The sequence below is a fragment of the Phasianus colchicus genome, chromosome Z, assembly GCF_987193195.1.
Source record: "Phasianus colchicus chromosome Z, bPhaCol1.hap1.1, whole genome shotgun sequence".
Lineage (NCBI taxonomy): Eukaryota > Metazoa > Chordata > Aves > Galliformes > Phasianidae > Phasianus > Phasianus colchicus.
Window position 1 is genome coordinate 27,934,849 of NC_143476.1, and position 20,578 is coordinate 27,955,426.

Genomic DNA, 20,578 nt, shown 5'->3' on the forward strand with positions numbered 1-20,578 from the left:
GAGAATATCTACGAAAAAGCTTAGTGTGACTTCTACATCTTCCTCCTACTTCTAGTAAGAGTGGTTTTTCTTGCTGTCTGCTTGTCTGTTAGTTGAGTACAGCTCTCTGTAAGTAATTGACTCTAAGCTGCCACACACTTTGGAGGCATTCCCCACATACATTTCCTTTCCCTTTATATTAAAAAAAAGCCAAACCAACAACTTCAATACCCAGGCAAGTATGTTGTTTCCATTACCTGTGTATTAAATTTTCAAAGCAGTATCTTCATACTTTCTCATGTGTTGGCTTTCATGCTGAGGGACCTTCTTGTAAATATATGCAAAGCTACTTCATTGTGCATTAATGTATACAAAAATCTCAACCATGTTTGAGCCTCTGCTGTGCTGAGACTACAGCCCACCATTCCAGCTGATATTGTCTCATTGCTTAATTGTACTTGCCTATTTTCTCAGGCGTTAGGCTTTTATCTGAGGCTGTCCTTAAGGCTTTTTGATTTTGAGGGAAAGTTTTGTACAGCAGGAAACATGTAGGGCATAGTAATCTTTGGATCATAGTATCATAGATGCTATGTTATTACAAATAGTATGGAATAATAAGTATCAAAATCATCTAATTATGTTATCATTCCAATCAACATAGGTTTGACATGATAAAAATTCTCTTAGCTGTGTCAAAAGGGTGCTTGTCACCTTTTGGAAACGAGCTGATTTTGATTAGAAAAAACAGTATGGCAATTTTTTCATTTCTCTCAGTTTCCTCATGCCCTTTGCCTTCACAAAAAGATGTTGTTTTAGTGATAAATGTTAATAGATTACAGGGATGAACATTCTTTTATGACCTGTATTATATTTAACATCATCATAAGACTTACCTGAATTAATTATTGAGTGATTTAAAAAGCAGCTTAGAAAAACAAATAATTTTGATTTTAAAGTTGCTCACAGTGAGATTTCTCAATTCATAAAATTTGTTCCAAATTCTCTCTTAATAGGTAAAAGTGACCCATTTTGTGTAGTTGAACTGAACAATGACAGACTGCTGACACATACTGTCTACAAGAACCTCAACCCAGAATGGAACAAGATCTTCACATTGTAGGTGTTTGGGTTTTGTAAGAGTTTGATTCTTTTTACTTTCTGTTTCATTTGTGGGGTTTTTTTCCTCGTTCTTTCTTTTTTTTTTTTTTTGAAGAGAAAGTATTTATAGATCAAATATACTTTCTGCTGATGCCAGTGACAGTAGTTGATGACGCACTGCGGTCTCTGAAGTAAACAGGTGAATAGTCTAAGAATTAAAAACATGAAAAAATATAAACTTTCAAACTTTTAAAATATAAAAAATGTACATTTTAAAAGTAAAAAAAAAAAAAAACAAAGAAAAGTAAAATTCATGTCTCGTAAACCAGCAATAAGAAATGCTAAACACTCTGGACTCCGCAGTCTTTAATGGAAATTTGAAGAACTGCAGTGATTTTGACCCTGAAGATTCATGTGAGAAAGAAAGGATTTTGTTATCTCTGCTACAATGTTGTAATTTTAGTAAACACAACAAAACTATGAAAAAGGAGATATTTTAAATGCATTCATACTTTTCTGATTTATTGTCTTTGTATGTTGGTATGAACTCATTATTTCCATTTGCCACAATGTGGCAATGCATTTCTCACAATGTGTTCTAGCATAATAGTGCAATGCTGCTATTGGGCAAAATGCAGTCTTAAGTGTTCAGTTTGTTGGGAAGTAATACAGTAACTATTTTTTCCTATGTTAATTAGAAGATAGTAAAAGGATTTAATAAAGTAGGAAAAAGTATTCCACCAACAAACTGTTATTTTTCCCTGTTACTTTTCTTGCTCTGTTGCCTTACTTTTCTCCCAGTTTCTCTCTGACTGCAACGTGACATCACTGAGCAGAAAAACAGATCAGCTGCAGGTTCCTCTGCTGTTGAAATGTTCTAGTAATCCACTGCAAAACCAATAGAGGCTTTAGCTTTGTGTGCATTTATCTAACTTTATCATAAGTGAGAGTGTTGTGTTTTGTCCTTGATCTCAAAGCACAGCCTGACTTTAATCTTGGTATTTGTTTCTTCTGTTTGTTGTTTGTATAGTTGGCATCTGGAGCTTGCAGTTGACTCTCAGAATGAACTCTGAACAAAAGAAAAAATCTCACAATAGTTGTACTTCTCATTATCTTATTAACATAGTTCTCATGTTATATATCTGTACAAACATGCTAAATTCTTGATTAATTTATTTTTAATTATCTACTTATAGAGCCAATAAGTAATCAGCCTGCATTGCTTGACGGTGTTCTCTACGTAAGGAACTGCCTGATTTATAGAGGACAAAAGACTAGTCAGGAAACAAATGGAAAATCTCTAAACTACCTTAAAAGAAAGTTTTTACCTATCTTATATGTTTATCAGTTATTCTCAAATTTGTCATTTAGTTTTGGAATACTGATGCAGTTTATATGGAGATATATATTTTAGTGAAGTTGAAGTGCTCTCCTTAAATTCCTTTTTCCTGAATCATCAGTTTATTCAAAGATGACTTCTCTCAAATAATTTTGGTATCTTTTCTCACAGTAAGGAATGTGATTTTTTCACTTGAGAGTCTGCAATTGACTGTGATGTTTGTTGTGTGTGTTCATGGAGTGTTTAACGGCTTGCAGGCAAGGAAGAGAACTAGCTGAAAAACGCATTGCTTCCCATTGCTTTTTCCTAATTTGTTGTAATGACTGCTGTATGTTTGTAATTAAGCAAGGATTTTAAAATTAAAGAGCTCATTCTCTGTACAAGGATGTGCTCATGTATCTGATGGTTGTTTTCACTTATAAAGCTGCAGATAGCACAGTATTTGCGGTAGGAATTACAGCAAAAGTAGCAGTGTTTGATCGTGGCTGTAAGGCTCTTGGTCTGTCTGCTGCAGCAAATCCCCGGCACTGCTGCATGCTGGCTCCCTTTGCAACTCACGCAGTGTTAGCACCAGGTAGGAAATTTAAAGAAACATCCTCCAGAAAACTTCTGGCAAAGCCCTGCGGAGCACACAAGTGCTGGAGCTCCTTGAGAGCACTTGGGTTGGACAGAAGGATGCCTAATTCACTTGTATTTTGCTCTCTGCCCTTGACCTGACAAAGTACAAGGTTTTCTGGCTTTGCTACCCTTTTGCACTTTTGTCCTTGGTAACTTCTGGTGTGGGTGAAGTCTCTCCTCCATATCTGCTTTTTCCTCTGTAGCAATGTTAAAGACATCCACTCGGTGCTTGAAGTGACAGTTTATGATGAGGACCGCGATCGGAGTGCTGACTTTCTAGGCAAAGTTGCGATACCACTGCTATCTGTAAGTTTCATTCACTTGACACGCCGCTATGTATTTTTCCTGCTGAAGGAAGGAGAAGGGAAAAGAAAAAAAAAAAAGGGGGGTGGTGGGGGGGTGGGAAATGTGCAGCTCTGTGTCTGTCATTTCTCAACCAAGGTCTGTAATAAGAACACTAAAATTTTAACATACTCCATTCACGGCCATGTTGAATCCCATGATAGTTAATTTTTCCTGACAGACTCGGTCCTGGTAATGAACAGGTACTTGTCAGACTTGCCACAGTTGTTTTGGGTTCTCTGTCAGTTTCAGCAGCTGGGGGTCAGGGGTCACCAGGGGGGGGTATTCAGCGGAGACCGCGAGACAGACGGCTGTCATGTCCTTTTCCTGCAGATTCAAAATGGTGAACAGAAAGCCTACGTCTTGAAAAACAAGCAGCTGACAGGGCCAACAAAGGGGGTCATCTATCTTGAAATAGATGTGATTTTTAATGCTGTAAGTCTTAACTTTGGCTTTTTTGTACTGCTAAAGAGTTCAGTTTCATGAAAGCTTTTGTTCCCGATTTGTAGAGAATTTCTGTCATTCCTCATTTTCTCTAAACCTTGATGTATACCACAGAATACTCTTCTGCCACTGCCTGGCACACCCACTCTTTTTGTTGCTGCTGCCACTGCTACTATTGCTGCTAATGCACGAAGCAGCAGCCTTTGCCTCTGTGTGCATCTGTGTGTCCTGGGCTTGGCAGCTGTGACTTTGAAACTTCGTAATTTTTGCAAGTGGGAGCATGTGCTTTTAGTTAGAAGCAAGTAAGCTTGAAATATTGACATACATTTTAATGCGTAGGTGAAAGCCAGCGTGCGAACCTTAATGCCCAAAGAACAGAAGTACATTGAAGAGGAAAACAGACTGTCTAAACAGGTAAAGAGTAAGGAAACACTAATCCTGTCTAAAAGCCTTAATATCGAGTGTGCACATCTAAATATCTGGTATCGCACTGCTGAGGGTAAAGAATAACATTTTCATTACCTGTTTACAAAAGAATATGATAGGTAGAATGAGGCAGAAACAAAATACGTCGTTTTATTGTATCTCTTCTTTATAAACTGCAACTTAAATTCCGTGAAATAAGTGAATAAGAACACAGTTCAAAACATCAGGTTCCACACATATCAGATTATAGTGCAGGTGCATGTAAGCTAAGTCTTGCATAAATTTTTGCTGTTAACCTTGACCTGAAAGACTTCCATTTTTTTGCATGGTAGAGAGGCATTAAGCATTCTTATCCCAAATTTTAAACAAGTTCATAGAGTAAGGTTTGAATCCCAGTTGGAGGCAAACTAAAACTCATTATAACTTTTCATTATACCCGAGCTATCTGGGTAAGAAATGTGTGGACCTTGTTTCTTTTTTTCCCAGATAGTCTTTCCACTGATAGTTTAAATGTTTGTTAAACATTATTTAAACACACATCTTACCTTTTTCTGCATCTGAACTACTTTTATTTAAAACTTTTCTTCTAATATGAATGATCTATTCTATATGGGAGAACTGAGCTTTTGGTTAAATTGTAGCAATAAGGTATTTTGTTCATTAACAAAGACAGAAGTCTTTGAACTGATTTTTATTTTGAAGAAAACTTGCAGAACTGAGCATAATTTGTGTTGTCTGCTGAATGAATTGTAGATTAGCTATTCAATATATTTCCTTAACGTTATTCAAAAGGCAGATTTTTCTTTCTTTACTCTTTTTTGATGTTACTAAAGCTGCATTTTTCACTGTTATGTCAGTCAAGAAACAGGAAAGCATTTTATTCAAGGTTCATTCTTCTGCCCACTTTCATAAGGGAAAATGGCATCGTGGTTTCTGAAGGTTGCAGGAGGAAAACACTTTAAATATCCAACTGTTCTTTAGGTGTTGTTTTGTTTTGTTTTGTTTTAACTTACATGGCATATCCCACCACAGTAACACCATGGAGGGGGAAAAAAAAAAAAAGAATTCGTTATGTATCAGTAATGCAATAGCATTTCGAAAGACCCAAAAGTTCTGGGAGAGAATGTATCTATACAGCATTTTCTGTGCTATTCAACACAGAAATTGAATGAATAACTTGTTTGTGTACATTTATTTTCATCAAATGTTCTGCCATTTCAGTAGACTTATGGGTAATCTCCTGAATTAAAATGTAAACCTGTTATATTTCATTTTGATGTAGATGCAGTTAAAATTACTTTCAAAAAATACTTAAACACACAGGGTGATGAGAATTTGTTATGGAGAAAATGTGGATGTTAAGGAAACAGTTTGATCTTAGAGAAGTAATTTTGCATGGTTTCAGGTTAGCATCCTACAGCATCTTTTTTTTAAGAAAGGTAAGAATTTTCTAAATACTTAAGAGTAGGGACAGTGTCACCTGCTTGATAAAACTCTCGTATGCTGATAGCAAAATTGTTCATGATGTTTATAGCGGCTTTTTTAAAATCTCAAGCTGCCACTAAGCTGTGAAAGTAAAGAGAACAAGCAGTATATCAGTTAGAAATAAATTCAACAAATAAAAGTTTAAACATTTATCTATAACTCTCCCTTCCAAGTGTTTCTAAGTATTCTTTTTGTGTGATGTGAACAGCTTACCATGCAGCTTTCTTCAATCTTTGCCCAAATTAACAATGAGAATATTATAAGGATGAACCTTTTCTGAAGCTTTTGGGGTTTTGAAATATTTTTTGTCCTTTCATCTTTTTAATAGCTGCTGCTAAGAAACTTCATTCGCATGAAGCGTTGTGTCATGGTGCTCATAAATGCCGCCTACTACATTAACAGTTGCTTTGACTGGGATTCACCCCCAAGAAGTCTTGCTGCTTTTTTGGTAAGATCTTCTTTATATTGCTGTTAATCACCATTGCATATTTACATTGTAGACTGAGAGATGATGCAGTGCTCATGCGGAGGTATCTGATTGCTTGTTTCTCTTGAAGTTTTTAAAACTAAGGATATCACAAATCATTTTTATTCACATTTTTAAGAAGTAATTGTATAATGTCATACAAACAATATAGTCTTCTAGATATATATATATAAATGTGCAAATAAAAAATGTGATACAACATAATACAGCTACTGGACTATACATATTTAGCTATTCACAGGTTAATATGCATGTGGAATACCTACTTGATGCCTACTGAAGAAAGGAAAATGGAATTACATCCTGTCCTTTTTGTCCAATGAGATTTTTTCTTTCCCTTGGTGCATTATTGTGGCCATGGAAAAAGTTTTGTTGCTCTTATATTATGCTGATTTCCACTCATAGAATGCATTCAGTGTCATAGTTGGAAATACACCAAATTTCATGGGAAGAGCTGTTATTTGATTAGTGTAGTTTTAGAGCATTGCAATGGCAATGTCTTTGTGATAAAAGCTTGAGTCTTTTCAGTCTTCTTTTAGTACTTGTTTTGCTGTGTGTTAGTTGTGGATCCATTCTGTCTGCACTGGTGGTATGACTTTATAGATGTATGAAGATCTGCATCCAAAGGCTTGATCTCTGCTTCTCAGTCTAATGGTATTTTGTCCAAGGATCACATCATCCTACTGTAGAACAAAATATCCTCAGCATATTTTTTATTATCTGAGTCAAATCTACATGAACTTTCATCATGATTGTAAAGTTTGGACTGAGTTATTTTCTGGGGATTCATAGTTATCAGTGGTCCATGAGGAATCTCATAATCTGTCTTTGGAGTGGTTTACCTCCACATGTAATGCTGAGTTGTGCTTGCACACAGATTAAACTGGAATTCAATAGATTCTATTAAAAAGCTGTACTTTTATGCACCATTTTCATCTCTTCACTATTATACACATTATGTCTCCTCTTGAAGTTGTCTCCCAGAGGTTAGAGCATGTCACAGTGAAATGTCACAGTGAAATCTCCAGAAAGAAGATGAGAAATAGGCCATTTTGCAAGTTTTCAGCCCTGAAGACAGACAAATAATGTGCTAGAATTAAACTTTTAAACTAGCTGTTTCTTCCTTGTTGAATTTGAAGGCATGTGCTGATAGATGATATCCCAGTACAAACTTACAGCCACAAGGAAGTATGTGAGGGTTGACTTTTCACACCTTGGATTTTCCTGAGTTACAGATACTCTTTCTTCATACCTCATCTCTTTGCTTTCCATACCCATCCCTTTGCTTTCCACTGGGGCCTTTCTTACAGAAGACAATATATGAAGAAGCTCTGTTAGACTAGCTCAGTTTTCCTAAGTATAATGGTTTAATTATGATTAATAAAAGCCCTGGAAAGCAGGATTATCCTTGGAAAGCCTGGATTAATATGGTGACTTAATAATAAATTGCAGTTATCTGCTTTATGCTATTTGCATGCTGAAGTGTTCACCAGGTTTTTTTTTTTAAGTCATTCTTCTTGGAGAATCACAGTGTTAGTAGAAGAGACTGAAAAGTGCTGAGTGCTGATTACTTACACTATAGAACTTAACTTATATTACTCAAAATTTTAAATTAGTGGAAGCCTGTGTTAAAGAGGAAGTGCTTTATGAATGTTTTATCATGTTGCTCTTCACTCGTTCTTTCTTAATGCTATCCAAACCTACCAGCTCAATAACTGGTGTTTCACATGCTATACATAGAAGTTTTCAACATTCTGGATTATGCATTTCCCATCTCAGACAGTATTTTGTCTGTTTCTGTTTTACTTCATTGCTTTCACTGGGGATTTTGCCTGAATGACATTTTTTTCTCTTTTTTTCTCTTTTTTTTCCCCTCTCCTTTTTTTTCCCCTTGTGCCTCAGTAATTCACAGGAGAAGAATAATTGCCATCTAGATGTAATTTTTTAATTTTTGTTGCTGAAATTATTGTGACATACTATTGTCATGGACTTATTTTTTATTCAGATATTCAAATATATTTGCAAATAGCTCGTGAGACATAGGTTGGTCTGACTACAGTTATGTGACTTTGGATTTGAGCTACCTTCCTCTTCTTTCTTTTCTGTTAAATAGCAGAGTGTGTTGCCAGTTTGCACTTAACACTTCTGAAGCACCTAAATACATTAGAAAAGAACAGAATGCGTGCAGAGAGCCCTTGCTGTAAATTCACTTTAAAATAAATTTCTAGATTAATTCGGAAGTTTATTTCTGTACTTAAAACACTATGCTTAAGGCACAAAAACTGTATTAGAATATGCAAAAGTTGTGTTTTTTTCTTTAGATTAATCTACTTTGGGCACAGAAATGTCCACTAAATTGTGCCTAATTTCCATCAGTTTCTTGGCCAGACATTTGTGTTCTTGCAGATGTCAGTGGGTGCAACGTAGGGGGAAAAAAGTGTGTACTCTTCTTTTTCCAGTACTGTCATTTCTCACCATAATGAGCACAAAAATAATTGGACAACTGTGCTATCAGTAAAAGGACACACTTCAACATGAGTCAATGAATTATTTTACGGGACAAACTTTAATCCTTAAATGTGATTGTAGATAATTTGTGCTACCATCTGTCCATTTGGAATTCTTTTAGCCTTTTCAGTCGTTATACAGTAAGTGCTGCTGTGTTTAACATTAGCATTTGATATTTTACACATTTAATTTCTGTACTGCTGCGTGGTCCTTGGGGAGCTTCGCTCTAGTGCTACATGAGAGAGACAAAGTATTGATCAGTTAACATTTCAGCTACATTTATGTATGTCGCAAAATTAATGAAAATGCCAGACAAAAATGTCAGAGTGCACAAAAAGGTAGAATTTAAATTTGGTAGTTTAATGAAAAGTTTAAGATGTGCATTATCAAAAATGTCCCCTTGCCTTTAAAGTACAATTCATAACTGAGTAGCTAAAAGGAGATACATATTTTACTTAGGAGAATATTGAATATGAAATATGAGCGAATATTAAATCTTCAAAGTATTTGGTATCCCAAAATGGCCTCTGTAAAGCACTTTAATTGCTTGCTTGAACATATAACTGTTACTTGTAAAATAAACTTCTTTCCTTTCCGATTTGGAAGCAGAGTACCCTCACCTGATCATGCGCAGACTTTTCAGTGTGTCCTCAAATTAAAGTTTTCTGTGTACATATTCCTCTGAATCTTTCTCTACATGTGTATGCAGGCACACAGAAAGTATTTTTTCTTAAGCTCTGAAATATTGATAAAATGATGCACCCTGCATCTGAGCCATTTGTCAGGTCTAACTCACCTTCTCTTTGTCTTCTAATGTTACACAGTTCTTGTGCAGAAATGACATACTAGTCCCTAGCGTTTGATTGTTAGTTCTCTTGCACATGCACCACTTAGTTGTGGTGGTGTCATACATGTTAATGGAAATGAAGAAGAAAACAGAAGTAAAAAGGAACTGGCAGGAAATGAGACTGTGAGATAATTTAGTCAACTTGAGTAGCTTTTTCCTATTGAACAGGGAAATGCTCTCTATCATGGATTTCAGAAGTGAATTTCACTAAAAGCTGAAGAAAAAAAAAAATTATCATACCATTAAGAGTAGAAATGTGTTTAAGTATTATACATTTTTTTAAAAACACTGTAATTTTATGAGAAATTTATGAGATATAGATATAGATATATCTAACAACATTAATAAGATTTTGTTTTTGTGAATACCATTTTTGAGGATCTACTGTATAAATACTGTCAAACTGATCTTTACTAAACCTGGTGGAATGAGTTGTCTTTGCCACCTGTTGTCTAGAATTTGGAATTGGATAAAAAAAAAAAGAGAGAGAGAGAGAAAGAAAAAAAGAAAACTTTTTTTATCCTAAGAAGCCTTTCTAAAATTCCTGTTGGTGTCAAAACTGCTTGCTCCCGAAAGATAGACTTCAAGAATACAAGCATACAGATACAAGATTTATTTTTGATGCAGGGCACACACACAAGAGCCTTTCAGCTTTTCATCCCCATGACCAGGAAAGAGAATGAGATACACCAGACTGTTGTCATTCTGTTTTTCCAGAAGAAAAGCCAGACAGAAAGAAGAGCTATCAAAATCCTGTTTCCCTTTCCTGGTTTTCAGTAGACCAGCAGAACTGTGTAAGACTGCTGCAAATACATAGCAGAATTTGACCTTTCTTCAACACTTTGTAATAAAAAACAAAAAAGGGCTGTGTGCCAGGTTTTGGGCAGTAGGATAGGAGAGAAACATATATATATATACCACATCTTGGTGTATATGAGCATTTAACACTCCATCACCGACAGCCATTGAAAATCCCAGTGTGCTTAACTGTAGCAGTTGAGGAGAGATGCTGATGTGCAAAATCTTGCTATCATCAACCCATGCCTACTCCAGCACTGAGGTGACTTCTGAGGTGTGATGTGTTTGGCATATTGTTTGCTTGCAAGTCTGATGCATGGAAGGACTGGGAATGTTTATATGTTTAATAATTTCCTCTTTCTTTTGATTTTTACTTTCATTTTACCTCTTTCAAAAAGAGAATTCATATTTGCTGAACCAGTTTGGTAGTGTGATTCATTGTGTGAGTGCAGACTTTGTGCCATTGTAGATAACATCATGTATGCTGCATGCCATCCAGGTGTTGTTCCAGGAGGGCAAGTTTCTTAGGGTCTGTGTCACATCTTCCCAGGGAAGATACCCAACCCAGAACATTGTAAATGGTACTATCTCTACCTCTAGGTACTTAGAATGAACTTACAGGTGTTTGTTTCATCTGCATATCTGTCATGGGTACGTATCTAGCTTCCATACTGATTCTGCATAATTTTGAAGTGTTTCATCACAAAAATTCCTTTGTATTGTGTAGAAATACTTCCATCATTTTGCATGCACAGTTGAGGTGAGGAGCCTTTATTGTTTCTCAGGCAGGAAGCACACAGCAGATGAAGGCACTGGTATCCCTACTTGACGTTGCCTTAACTGCCAGAGTATTCTTCCCACTTATTTTACTTGTCTCACTTCTTAGAAGACTGACAACTGTGCTGTAAACTATTTTTAAAACTTTTAAAATGTTGTTAAAGCTCGATTCACTATAATGAGATAAAAAATTATAGAAATTAAGAAAAGTTGTTGCCGTCCTACTTTTAGTTGTTATCCAAAAAGATTTTAAATCATGCCTCAGTTTCTTCTCCAGGCAGCAACATAAGGAGAAGTGGGAGGATGATGTACTAGATGATCTTGCAGGTCATTTCCAATCTTGCAATTCTGTGATTCAGAAAACTAGCTAGCCAAATGATGTGATTTGTAATCTGGGGTCTAGAGTAGGTTCCATACAGCAATACCTTGAGATGATGTTGCTTTCATGAGCAATTAGGAGAGTTTTTGAATATGCAAAATCAAAAAATAGGAGAAATTGAGTGCACAGATTTGCTAAAATTAATGCTAAATAAGAAATTGTAGGTATCAATACAGTGTTAGTGATGTGCTGTTAACAATATGCAGACAATATTGGGAAAATTATTGGGAAAATATTAGTAAAATTTCTTTACAGATGGATTTGGGAATTTTAGCTTTATCTTAATGCCATGCATATGAAAATAATGCATCATGTCATAGTGCCAGTGGTTGATGGAGCACTTGCATGGGGACCCAGAAAGTCTCCACAAGACACTGGACATGGTGCTGGGCACCCCTCTCTGGGTATCTGCTGGATCAGGAGTTGGGCTAGATGGACCCAGAGATCCTGCCAACATCAGCCAGTCTGCCATTTTGTTGTGTGTAGCCTCCATTGCCTCTAACTGCTGAAGACAAGTGAGGTAACAATCTCTCAAGGCTTCAGCTGCTTAGTGTTACTGGAAGAGTGAGTTGCAGGACAGTTACAACTCACCGTGTGGTGGCATGACCATATAAGAACTCCACTGCAAGCAGTCATCATGTGCTCTTGCTGTATCTTTCTTCTTGAATGTTCTGCGTTCTCCTGAATGAAAATAAATTTTTATTTTAGGAATTTTTATTTTTGCTTAAAATGAAAGAACTGTGATTAATGTCAACTTGGCTGGACCTTGCAAGAATAAAATAATACAATCTAGTACTTTATGAATGATTTCAGTGTAGCAAAAAAGGCAGAAACTAGGTGTGATATAGCAAGAGAAGTTCAAATGAGGGAAATCAAACAGAAAAGCAGTGTTTTAAAAGCTTCAGAAAACAGCATGCAATAGGGATAGAAAAACAGCTTGTTCAAAAATAAAGCTACCAGTTTCTTCCTTAAGGGAATCTGAAGTTCCTTTGTTTAGTAAGCATGTAGATGGTAGGTAGCAAACATCTATCTTTGGGTGGAAGAATCAAGAGCAAGTAAAATATTTTCGGTGTGCTCAGTTTTACTGGAGAGAAAACACTTCATAGTGTTTCAAATATACATAATTAAGATGTTTGTCCTGCTTTTGTTGTTTAGCATGCAATTTTATAATTTTGATTTTGATTGCAGAAACTGAAATCCATGCAAAAAATGAAATAAAGAACATTAATCAGAACATAAATACTTTGCTTCTACTAGTGCTGCACCTGCTGAATGAATAACAGTAATTGGTCTTACTGCTGTTGTAAATAAAGCCTCAAAAGAAATATACCTTTAAGTAACAATTGTAAAAATTACCCAGGAGGCTTTACAGCATATTCCTGAAATGGGACAGTCTGCTACTCACAGCTTTATCCCACATTTTGACAAAAGAGTGTTGCTGTGTGCTTCCCGTTGGTTAGTAGAATAAGGGTGGTGATAGGTATATGTGACATGTGGTATCCAGAACTGGCATGGAGAGTGAATGATTGATCTGTTCTCCCTGGGACAGTGAGAGACTGTTGTGACAGAAGTTGCCTGAGAGCCATAGTTTCCAAAACCTCCATGCTTCAGGCCTGAAGGTTGATGTCTCAAGGTGATGCTGCTTGGCTCCTCCTAGCTCCTCTTAGGCTGAAAGTGGCACATGTTCTTCTGCTGTTCCCTTTCTTGCACTAACTCTGCCTTTCTCCTCACAGTAAGGTGCCCTTCCCATCCAAGAACCTTCATTTTTACTTGAACTCCTTTATGATACGTGTATGAAAGTCCTATGAAACACTTGGACAGTAATGACTAACATAGAAAAACTCCTTGTTTTCTCAGTTAGAGAAACTTCAGTAGAATGGAAAAAAGCAGTAGTACTAGACAGTGCCTTTTGCTTTGGGCAGTGTGTGTCTGTGTACAGAGAAGACCTTGAAATTTCAAGTGGGCAAACCACTGAAGAATCAGGAGAATACTTAAGTTTAGAAATTTTCATTTTTATTCTCAGTTGGGCTTAAGGTGTACAGAAGGTTGTTTACAGTTTACTCAGGTTAATCTTTGTTTCTATGCAGGTGTTCTATGAATCTGACGAGGTAGTATTAAATCCCTGCTTTGAAGAAAACCTTTATTCTTAATATTTGCTTTAATATTTGCTTGAATTTAAGGCCAGGCTAATGGTTGCAAAGTTGTGAAGAAAGTCCTGCTTAACCTTAGCAGCCTTAACCATTGGTAAAGGTTGGGTGTTAGTTATGGCCTGCCTAGCATGTTAGCTTTATACACTGATTCCGCAGATATAGATTTTAAGGGTTTACTTTTCAGTGATGAGGAATTGATTGGATTGTCACAACCAGAGGGTTGTGAGGTGGAGGCCAGAGATGAGTATGTCCTGATCTGGTGGTTGGCAACCCTACCCATGGCCTGAAACTGAAACTGGATAAGCTTTAAGGATAGGCGAAAGCCATTCTGTGATTCTGTGATGAAAGATAGCAACTGCTTTCTGAAGAAACAAGCACTGTTAAAAAAAAAAAAAAAAAGCCACCGATCTGCAAGAGCAAAAAACAGTTGTCATAATCTAGTCTTGTTTATTTGACATTGACTACTGCTCTCACAGCTATTGCTAACACTGCAGAGTTATCTTTTAAAACTGATATTATGCAATGGGAACTTCTTGGGCAATTAGTGTACAGCACCAAGTGAATAGGAGACATGATTTTCTTTCCACAGCCGTATAGTAGCTGTGATTAGATGAGTCTGTATTCCAATCCTAATTGACTAGCCTCTGTAAGGAGACACTGCTCATTAATGGATACAGACAGACACTTCCTAACCCTATTAAGGAAAAATAGAAAGGTAGCAAGAAATTGTGCTCAAAAAGGAGTAAAATTAATTCTGATTTGTTATACTGAGTATATATTTTGCATTCATTGTTACAGGAAGTGGCACTGGATGCCTGGGAAAGCTATGATTAAAAAAAAAAAAAAGCAACTCAAGCTAATATTTACGCATATCTGTGATTCTCTACCCTAAGTATGTCTCTGCCAAATATAACTTGAGAGAAACATATTAAGCTGGAGGTAAATCTCTGCTTTAATAGTAGCCAGGGCAGTAGTAATGCAGGAGATTTTGCTGTTTACTTTTATTTCTTTGAATATATGAATGTGTGGTGTCTGTTTGGTTTGAAATGTTCTTTTCTGAACTATTCTCATTTTAATATAGTCAGCTTGTATAATATTTCTGTTCTTTCTCTGCCTCTCATGAGGTCTCTTTCTTTCTGATGCTCATTTTCAAGGCAGAGGGAAAATCTCTTCTTTATTGTAGACCAGGTGGCACAGGTGTACAAATTTGGAAGCCTACTTTCTTATGCTGCGTTCTTTAATTTTCAGGAAAAATGTATTTATAATGATCAAAAGCAGTGAATTCCTTTGAAGATAGGTAATCAGGACTGTAAAGTCTACTTTTAATGACTATTAAAGTTTTAAGAAAATGGAGAAGGAGCAGTTATGTTTGTTTGCTACACAACATTCTTTTTGGCCTTTTCCTTAAAGTACCACTAGTGCTAGCAGATGATGTATTCCTTTAACATGACTCAAGGAGTTAAAAGCAGATATTTTTAATATTTGCCACCATCTTAATTATTACTTGCTAAAAGCACCACTGTTAGCAGAAGGATTATGAGTTAATAAAAATGTCACAGTATTAGTATATAAAACACAATTTAATTTTCCCAAGATAATGATTAACAGCATAAGGCCATATTAAGAACATTCAACGCCTGTTCCCTAAATGTGCTTCATTTTCATATTTTAGGAAGAGTATCATAATTTTGTAACAAGTAAACATAAATATTTTGGAGGAATTTATCTCAAAGATCAGGCAACTAATGAAATCTCTTTTGAGCTTGTTTGAGCTTTGCTTTTTTTATTATATCACTGCATTCTTAGCATTACAACTTGCAATCTGAGCACTGTTGGAAGCTTTTTTGTTAGATATTATTATTTGCTAGTGCATCTTCAGTGAAACACATTAAAAATGACTTATCTGCCACAGTCTATTATCTAAAGCATTTGGAAAACAACTGAAGTACACCAGTAGTCACCAGTATGTAGGTGTTCTTTTCATGCACAGGAACCAGTTTGGGTGCAGGTCAGTCCCTTAACCTTTCCAGACGTTGTTGCTTTGTCCCCAGCTGCGCCCAGTTTTATGGGGCATCTGGGTTACATCGCAATGAACGAGATACAGCTCTGGAAGCTATCGATGCGTTGAGAGCTGCAGCCCCCTGAAGTTATCTACCCGGGTGCCCTCCCGCCACGCTACCTGAGCGCCCGCAAGCTGAGCCGTGTCCCATTCAGTGCTGCAAGAACGGGCCCATTGTCACTGCAGGAATCGTTTGTGTCCGGGAGAAAATTATGCCCGCTCCACTTCTGAATGAAAGACAAGGCTGTTGTTACTCCAGGGATATTAGGCCTCACTGCTTTTCTGAGAAAACAAATTTGCTGTAACTTTATCTGTAATTTAGTACTGAATGGGTGCAAACAGGATCTACATGGTATAGAATGCAAGGCAGAAGTAAGGGTTTGTTAATGCCATGAAAGGGATGTGTAACCCTTATGTTTCCGAAAGCAGCCTCCTTGGGGCCGTGGGTTATAAAGGAGAAAATTTCATCACAACCTTTGCATTAGACAGGTTTAGTCCTTACTTTAAAAGCACAATTGAAAAAACAAGGCTTCTGTGTATGTGGTGAATTCAGCAAAATTGCAAGTTCCTGAAATTGAAGGCACTTACTTTGCCTTGACCAACAGCCTTCTTGGTGAATGACTGCAGTTTAGACTACTCCAGTTGTCGGGGGGGGTTGTGTTTTTTTGTGTTGCAAGGTCCGTTATTTTTCCCTTTCTCTCAGAAAATTCAGCAGAGCATTCTTATTCTCAAGCTCTGCTTTCTTGAAAATGTGATGTCACAATGCTTAAATAAAATCTCTTTTATTGGTTCGTTCTTGATGATCAACCTTTGATAGGAAGTAATACTACTAATTGTTTTAAACCTTTGTCCTGAGGAGCACTCAACCCTTCCAAACGGTGCTAGTGAAGCTATTGCACACCAGCCAGTGTTTTATTCCAGCAGCCTTACTTTGGGGTTGTGCACTTACTCAATGCTTTACGTCCTGATTAAGTGGTAAATGTGCAAACTGTTTGCTTCACATTCTTCCTTTTTCTCTTTTTTTCCCCCCCTTTTTTTATTTAATAGAAAAAAAAATTCAATCCAGTTGTAGGAGCTTGATCTTACCGATTAACAAAGTTAAAGTTAAGAACTTAATATGGTTTCTAATCAGCTGGCAGCTGTCATTAGTGAGTGACAATGTAGTTAATCCCCCCCCCCCCCCCCCCGACATACCGCCCTGCTCCTCCATTCTCCCAAAAGCAGGGAAAGCCACCTTCAGGCACACTCCCAACCCAGGCTGAGAGCAGGCAGTGAATGTCTGACCCTGGGATCTGAACCTGGGAATCTCTGGTTAGTATGCTTCATTGCCTCCGGATCACTGCATTCACCCTTCTGCTCCTTTTAATATGACTAATTTAAATTAAATTATTTTAATTAAATCATTCAACTATTTCTCACAGTGCAAGACAGTTAGGAACTCTAGATGACTATGTTTAAAATCAGGTGTCGTGACTTGATCAGCCTGAAGTTAGCCAGCCAAAGATGACTGTAAATCCTAGCACAGGCGAAGCAAACTGCTAGAGGAGAGTCACAAATTAAGCTGGAACTAAGAGTCATATCGGTTATTCTTATACATGCATGCAGCAGCTGCATTCCTGCTGGTGTTTTTTTTCTTGACATTGTGCCACACACGCTGGCTTCACAATTTTCAGAGGAGGCAAAGGGCTGAGCAGGCTGTGAGGGAGTTTGTGATTTCTGGGTGGAGATAAAGCTCCTCTTGGTTTATTCCCTGATTTGAGCAGTCCTGTAATTTGCCAGTCAAAGATTGTAATGAATTCTCTGCTGCGTCCCCGGTCAGGATTTCTCACAGGTAGCCCCACGACGGCTTATGACAAGGCATTGTTGTACTTTCAGGCTGGTGTTTATTTTATTTTCCCTGGAATCCCCCTTTTTCTCTAACTTCTTTGATTAAAAAAGCCTGTGTGTTTCATTTCCTGCTCCCCAAAGATACAGAAAGCAATGCAAACCCCAAAAGCTGAAGAATTTTAATGCAGGAGGAGTGCTTCAAAACAGTCTGTGCTCTAAAACGTAGTTACAGACTAATTAAATTCTGTTGTCTGCCTGGCAGAATCAAATATGGCACTTCTGCGAGACCACTTTAAGGCTTTTGAACCAACACCCCCCTTACAACCCTGAAGAACAGGACTACCTGGTTGTTCTGTGATGGATCTAGTCTCTGCTGGCTTTTGATGTTTAGAACTGATTGTTGAAAATAAAATATACATTGGTTAAAAAATGACAGATTGTTTCTGGGGGCGTTTTCAATGTTCACCTTTATGATAGTTGCATTTTTTTAAGTTAATGCAGTTTAAAAATCATTTTAAGTTTTCCAACACAAAGGAAAGAAATGAAATATTGGATTCGCAAACAAAAGCTTTATTGGTTTATGACAAGTAATCCATCTTTTTGCATTAGTGTAGCATCCTACCCCAGATTATTTTTCATAATTGATAATTTGTGAGTCATATATTTGTTATCTATTCTTTCATGGGTTTCTAAATAGTGAATGATGTCAAAGGTCATTGAGCTTTCATAAAGAAAATGTTTTTATTTTATATTTCAAGTTTTGATTGGTGTTCAGAAGAACTTTTTAAACATTTCAGGGAAGAGTACAAGGAAAAAAAAATAATAGCAGTTTTCCTGGTCGAAAATGTATGTTCCATGATATTACCATTTGAAGAAAAAAATGAATGCTAAGGCATAAATTAAGTACTGGAACCACATATAAATGCTTAACCGGAGTTACTTTGCATTAGTAGACTATTAAGATTTGTATTATAGAGGCTAAGCTTTAGAAGTTAGAAAGACATACATTGCATGTGTATACAGCAAAATTAAGAGTGATATTTGTATGTGGCTGATTCATTTTCATTTTTCCTGTTCAGAAATATTTTTACTATGATCAAAAAGCCATTGCTTTCCTCTAGCCATAAAATAGAGGCAGGAGGATGGGGAGGGGTGTTTCAGTCATGTGTCACCTCCATTTTTTTGAGAAATGTAATAGTGGGTGTGAATTAAGAAAATCCAATACGGAAATAAAACACATATTTTTGTGTAAAATAATAAAGGGCAACAAAAATGACATTACATGTTTTGATACAGTAGAATGCCCCAGAAAAGTAATAAATAAAAAGATGTGGGCTTATGATACAGAATTTAGTTAGCCTAATGAGACTAGTAGGAACTTTTCCCTTTATTACTTTTTCTCCTGCAGCCCATGAACATTACCACTAACTGTGCTCACAGAGCTTTCTGATGCAATTAAAAATTGGGAGAACAGAATAAAATATGAATATGTTCAATCAGTGGGAAAGGCAACTTAAAGTAATTTACAGATAACTATATAGGAGGCATAAAGTATTTTTAAGTAAATTAAATATTAATTTCAGAGCAAATTTGTTATGAATATACTATTACAGCTTATGTAGTTCTGTCTTTAATGTTCATTAAAATGTTCTCTGAACAGTTTAATCATACTGAGACATTTCTATTAAAAAAATGATTCCGGATTATCCTCTTAATTGAAATAGAATAGTACTCATTTAATTCTGATGTAATTATTTTAATATACGTATATAATGTCACTAGAATACCATAAACAAGGTTTTCCCAATTTATTCAAATGAGGATAGAGTAGCTGGTAGTTTTTGGGAAAGCTGTCCTCAAATTTCCATCTGAAAATCATCAGAAAATGAGTATTTTGCAAAATGTTTTGAACTTCAAATCAGTAACAATATTAGAAAGATCAGGTTTTTTTTCCTCCTAAGTTGTATGTTAGCTGCCTAAGAACAGAATCATCAAATCCTAGAATGGTGCTGTGTACAGCTGATAAATGCTGTCTGTATCATACTATAGCTCAGATCAGCACTGTTGTTTTCTTCTCTGAGACTGTTTGGGTTTTTTTTTAGTGAAAGCTTATATTATATGTTTCTTCTTTTTTTCTAATACATTTTCGTACCAAGGTGTGAGTGCTTAATAATGAATCCTAACTATTTCAGAAGCATACTTTGTTCTGTTCAGCTGGAACTCTAAAACAGAGCAATTCTTCAGCTCTTCAGATTATTTGTCTCGTATGCCATAATTATTTAAGACAACAGAAACTATCTTCATGTTTAGTCCCAGAAAATTATTTAGGATTTGGAAAAATGGGTGCAAAGCCCACATGATTGTAAAATAACCCCTTTCATTGCGTTGCAGGGATATTAAAAAAAAAACAATCGTACTTCTGGCTCAGTGATGTTCTTTTGGATATAAAAATACAGACTTCAAATACAGAACTGCTGAATTCTGTATCTAGAAGGAAAAATATCCTCAGATATTATTTTATTATGTAATATAAAATGCTTTTATACTATTTGGGAAAATGGTCCCCAGATGGGGAGGCGGGATAGGGAGGAAGGGAAGAAAGCGAGACAGAAAGGATATGATGCTTTTTTAAAAGCCAGGACATACTTTTGAGTTGCACGGCTTGCTAGATTCTCAGCTAAACATGAACATAGACAACGCTGCTGCTACTACTGTTGTGTTTATCAATTACATGAGTGCAGCAGTGGTGTCTGCAGAGTACGACACAAATTGCTGGGCTCTTGTCCTGAAAATTCAAAAAGCTGTGCAATTAAATGTATATCCTTAATTTTGATTCCTATTGGTGTTGCTGTCCCAGGAGTAAATTTGCACTTGTGTGTTAAGGTATTTGCTTTCTTTGACCTACATATAGAAGAAGAACATGTAAAAGAAGCAGGGAAGAAAAAGCATACACTTAGATTAATGAAGTTTCCCACGCATCTCTTCATTATGTTGAAAATATTGGAAATACTGCAT

The 20,578-nt window shown here is 36.3% G+C and overlaps 1 protein-coding gene across 6 annotated transcripts in view; it reads left to right on the forward strand.

The window, feature by feature from the left end:
• The window catches only part of MCTP1 (multiple C2 and transmembrane domain containing 1), a 262,362-nt gene that overhangs the window by 164,231 nt on the left and 77,553 nt on the right, over nucleotides 1–20,578 (forward strand). For all 6 annotated transcript variants that reach the window (XM_090132421.1, XM_090132417.1, XM_090132418.1 and 3 more), the window contains 5 exons: nucleotides 993–1,095; nucleotides 3,238–3,340; nucleotides 3,710–3,811; nucleotides 4,160–4,234; nucleotides 6,060–6,179. In XM_090132421.1, coding sequence (XP_089988547.1) covers nucleotides 993–1,095; nucleotides 3,238–3,340; nucleotides 3,710–3,811; nucleotides 4,160–4,234; nucleotides 6,060–6,179 — 503 coding nt within the window. The remainder of the gene's footprint in view (nucleotides 1–992; nucleotides 1,096–3,237; nucleotides 3,341–3,709; nucleotides 3,812–4,159; nucleotides 4,235–6,059; nucleotides 6,180–20,578) is intronic.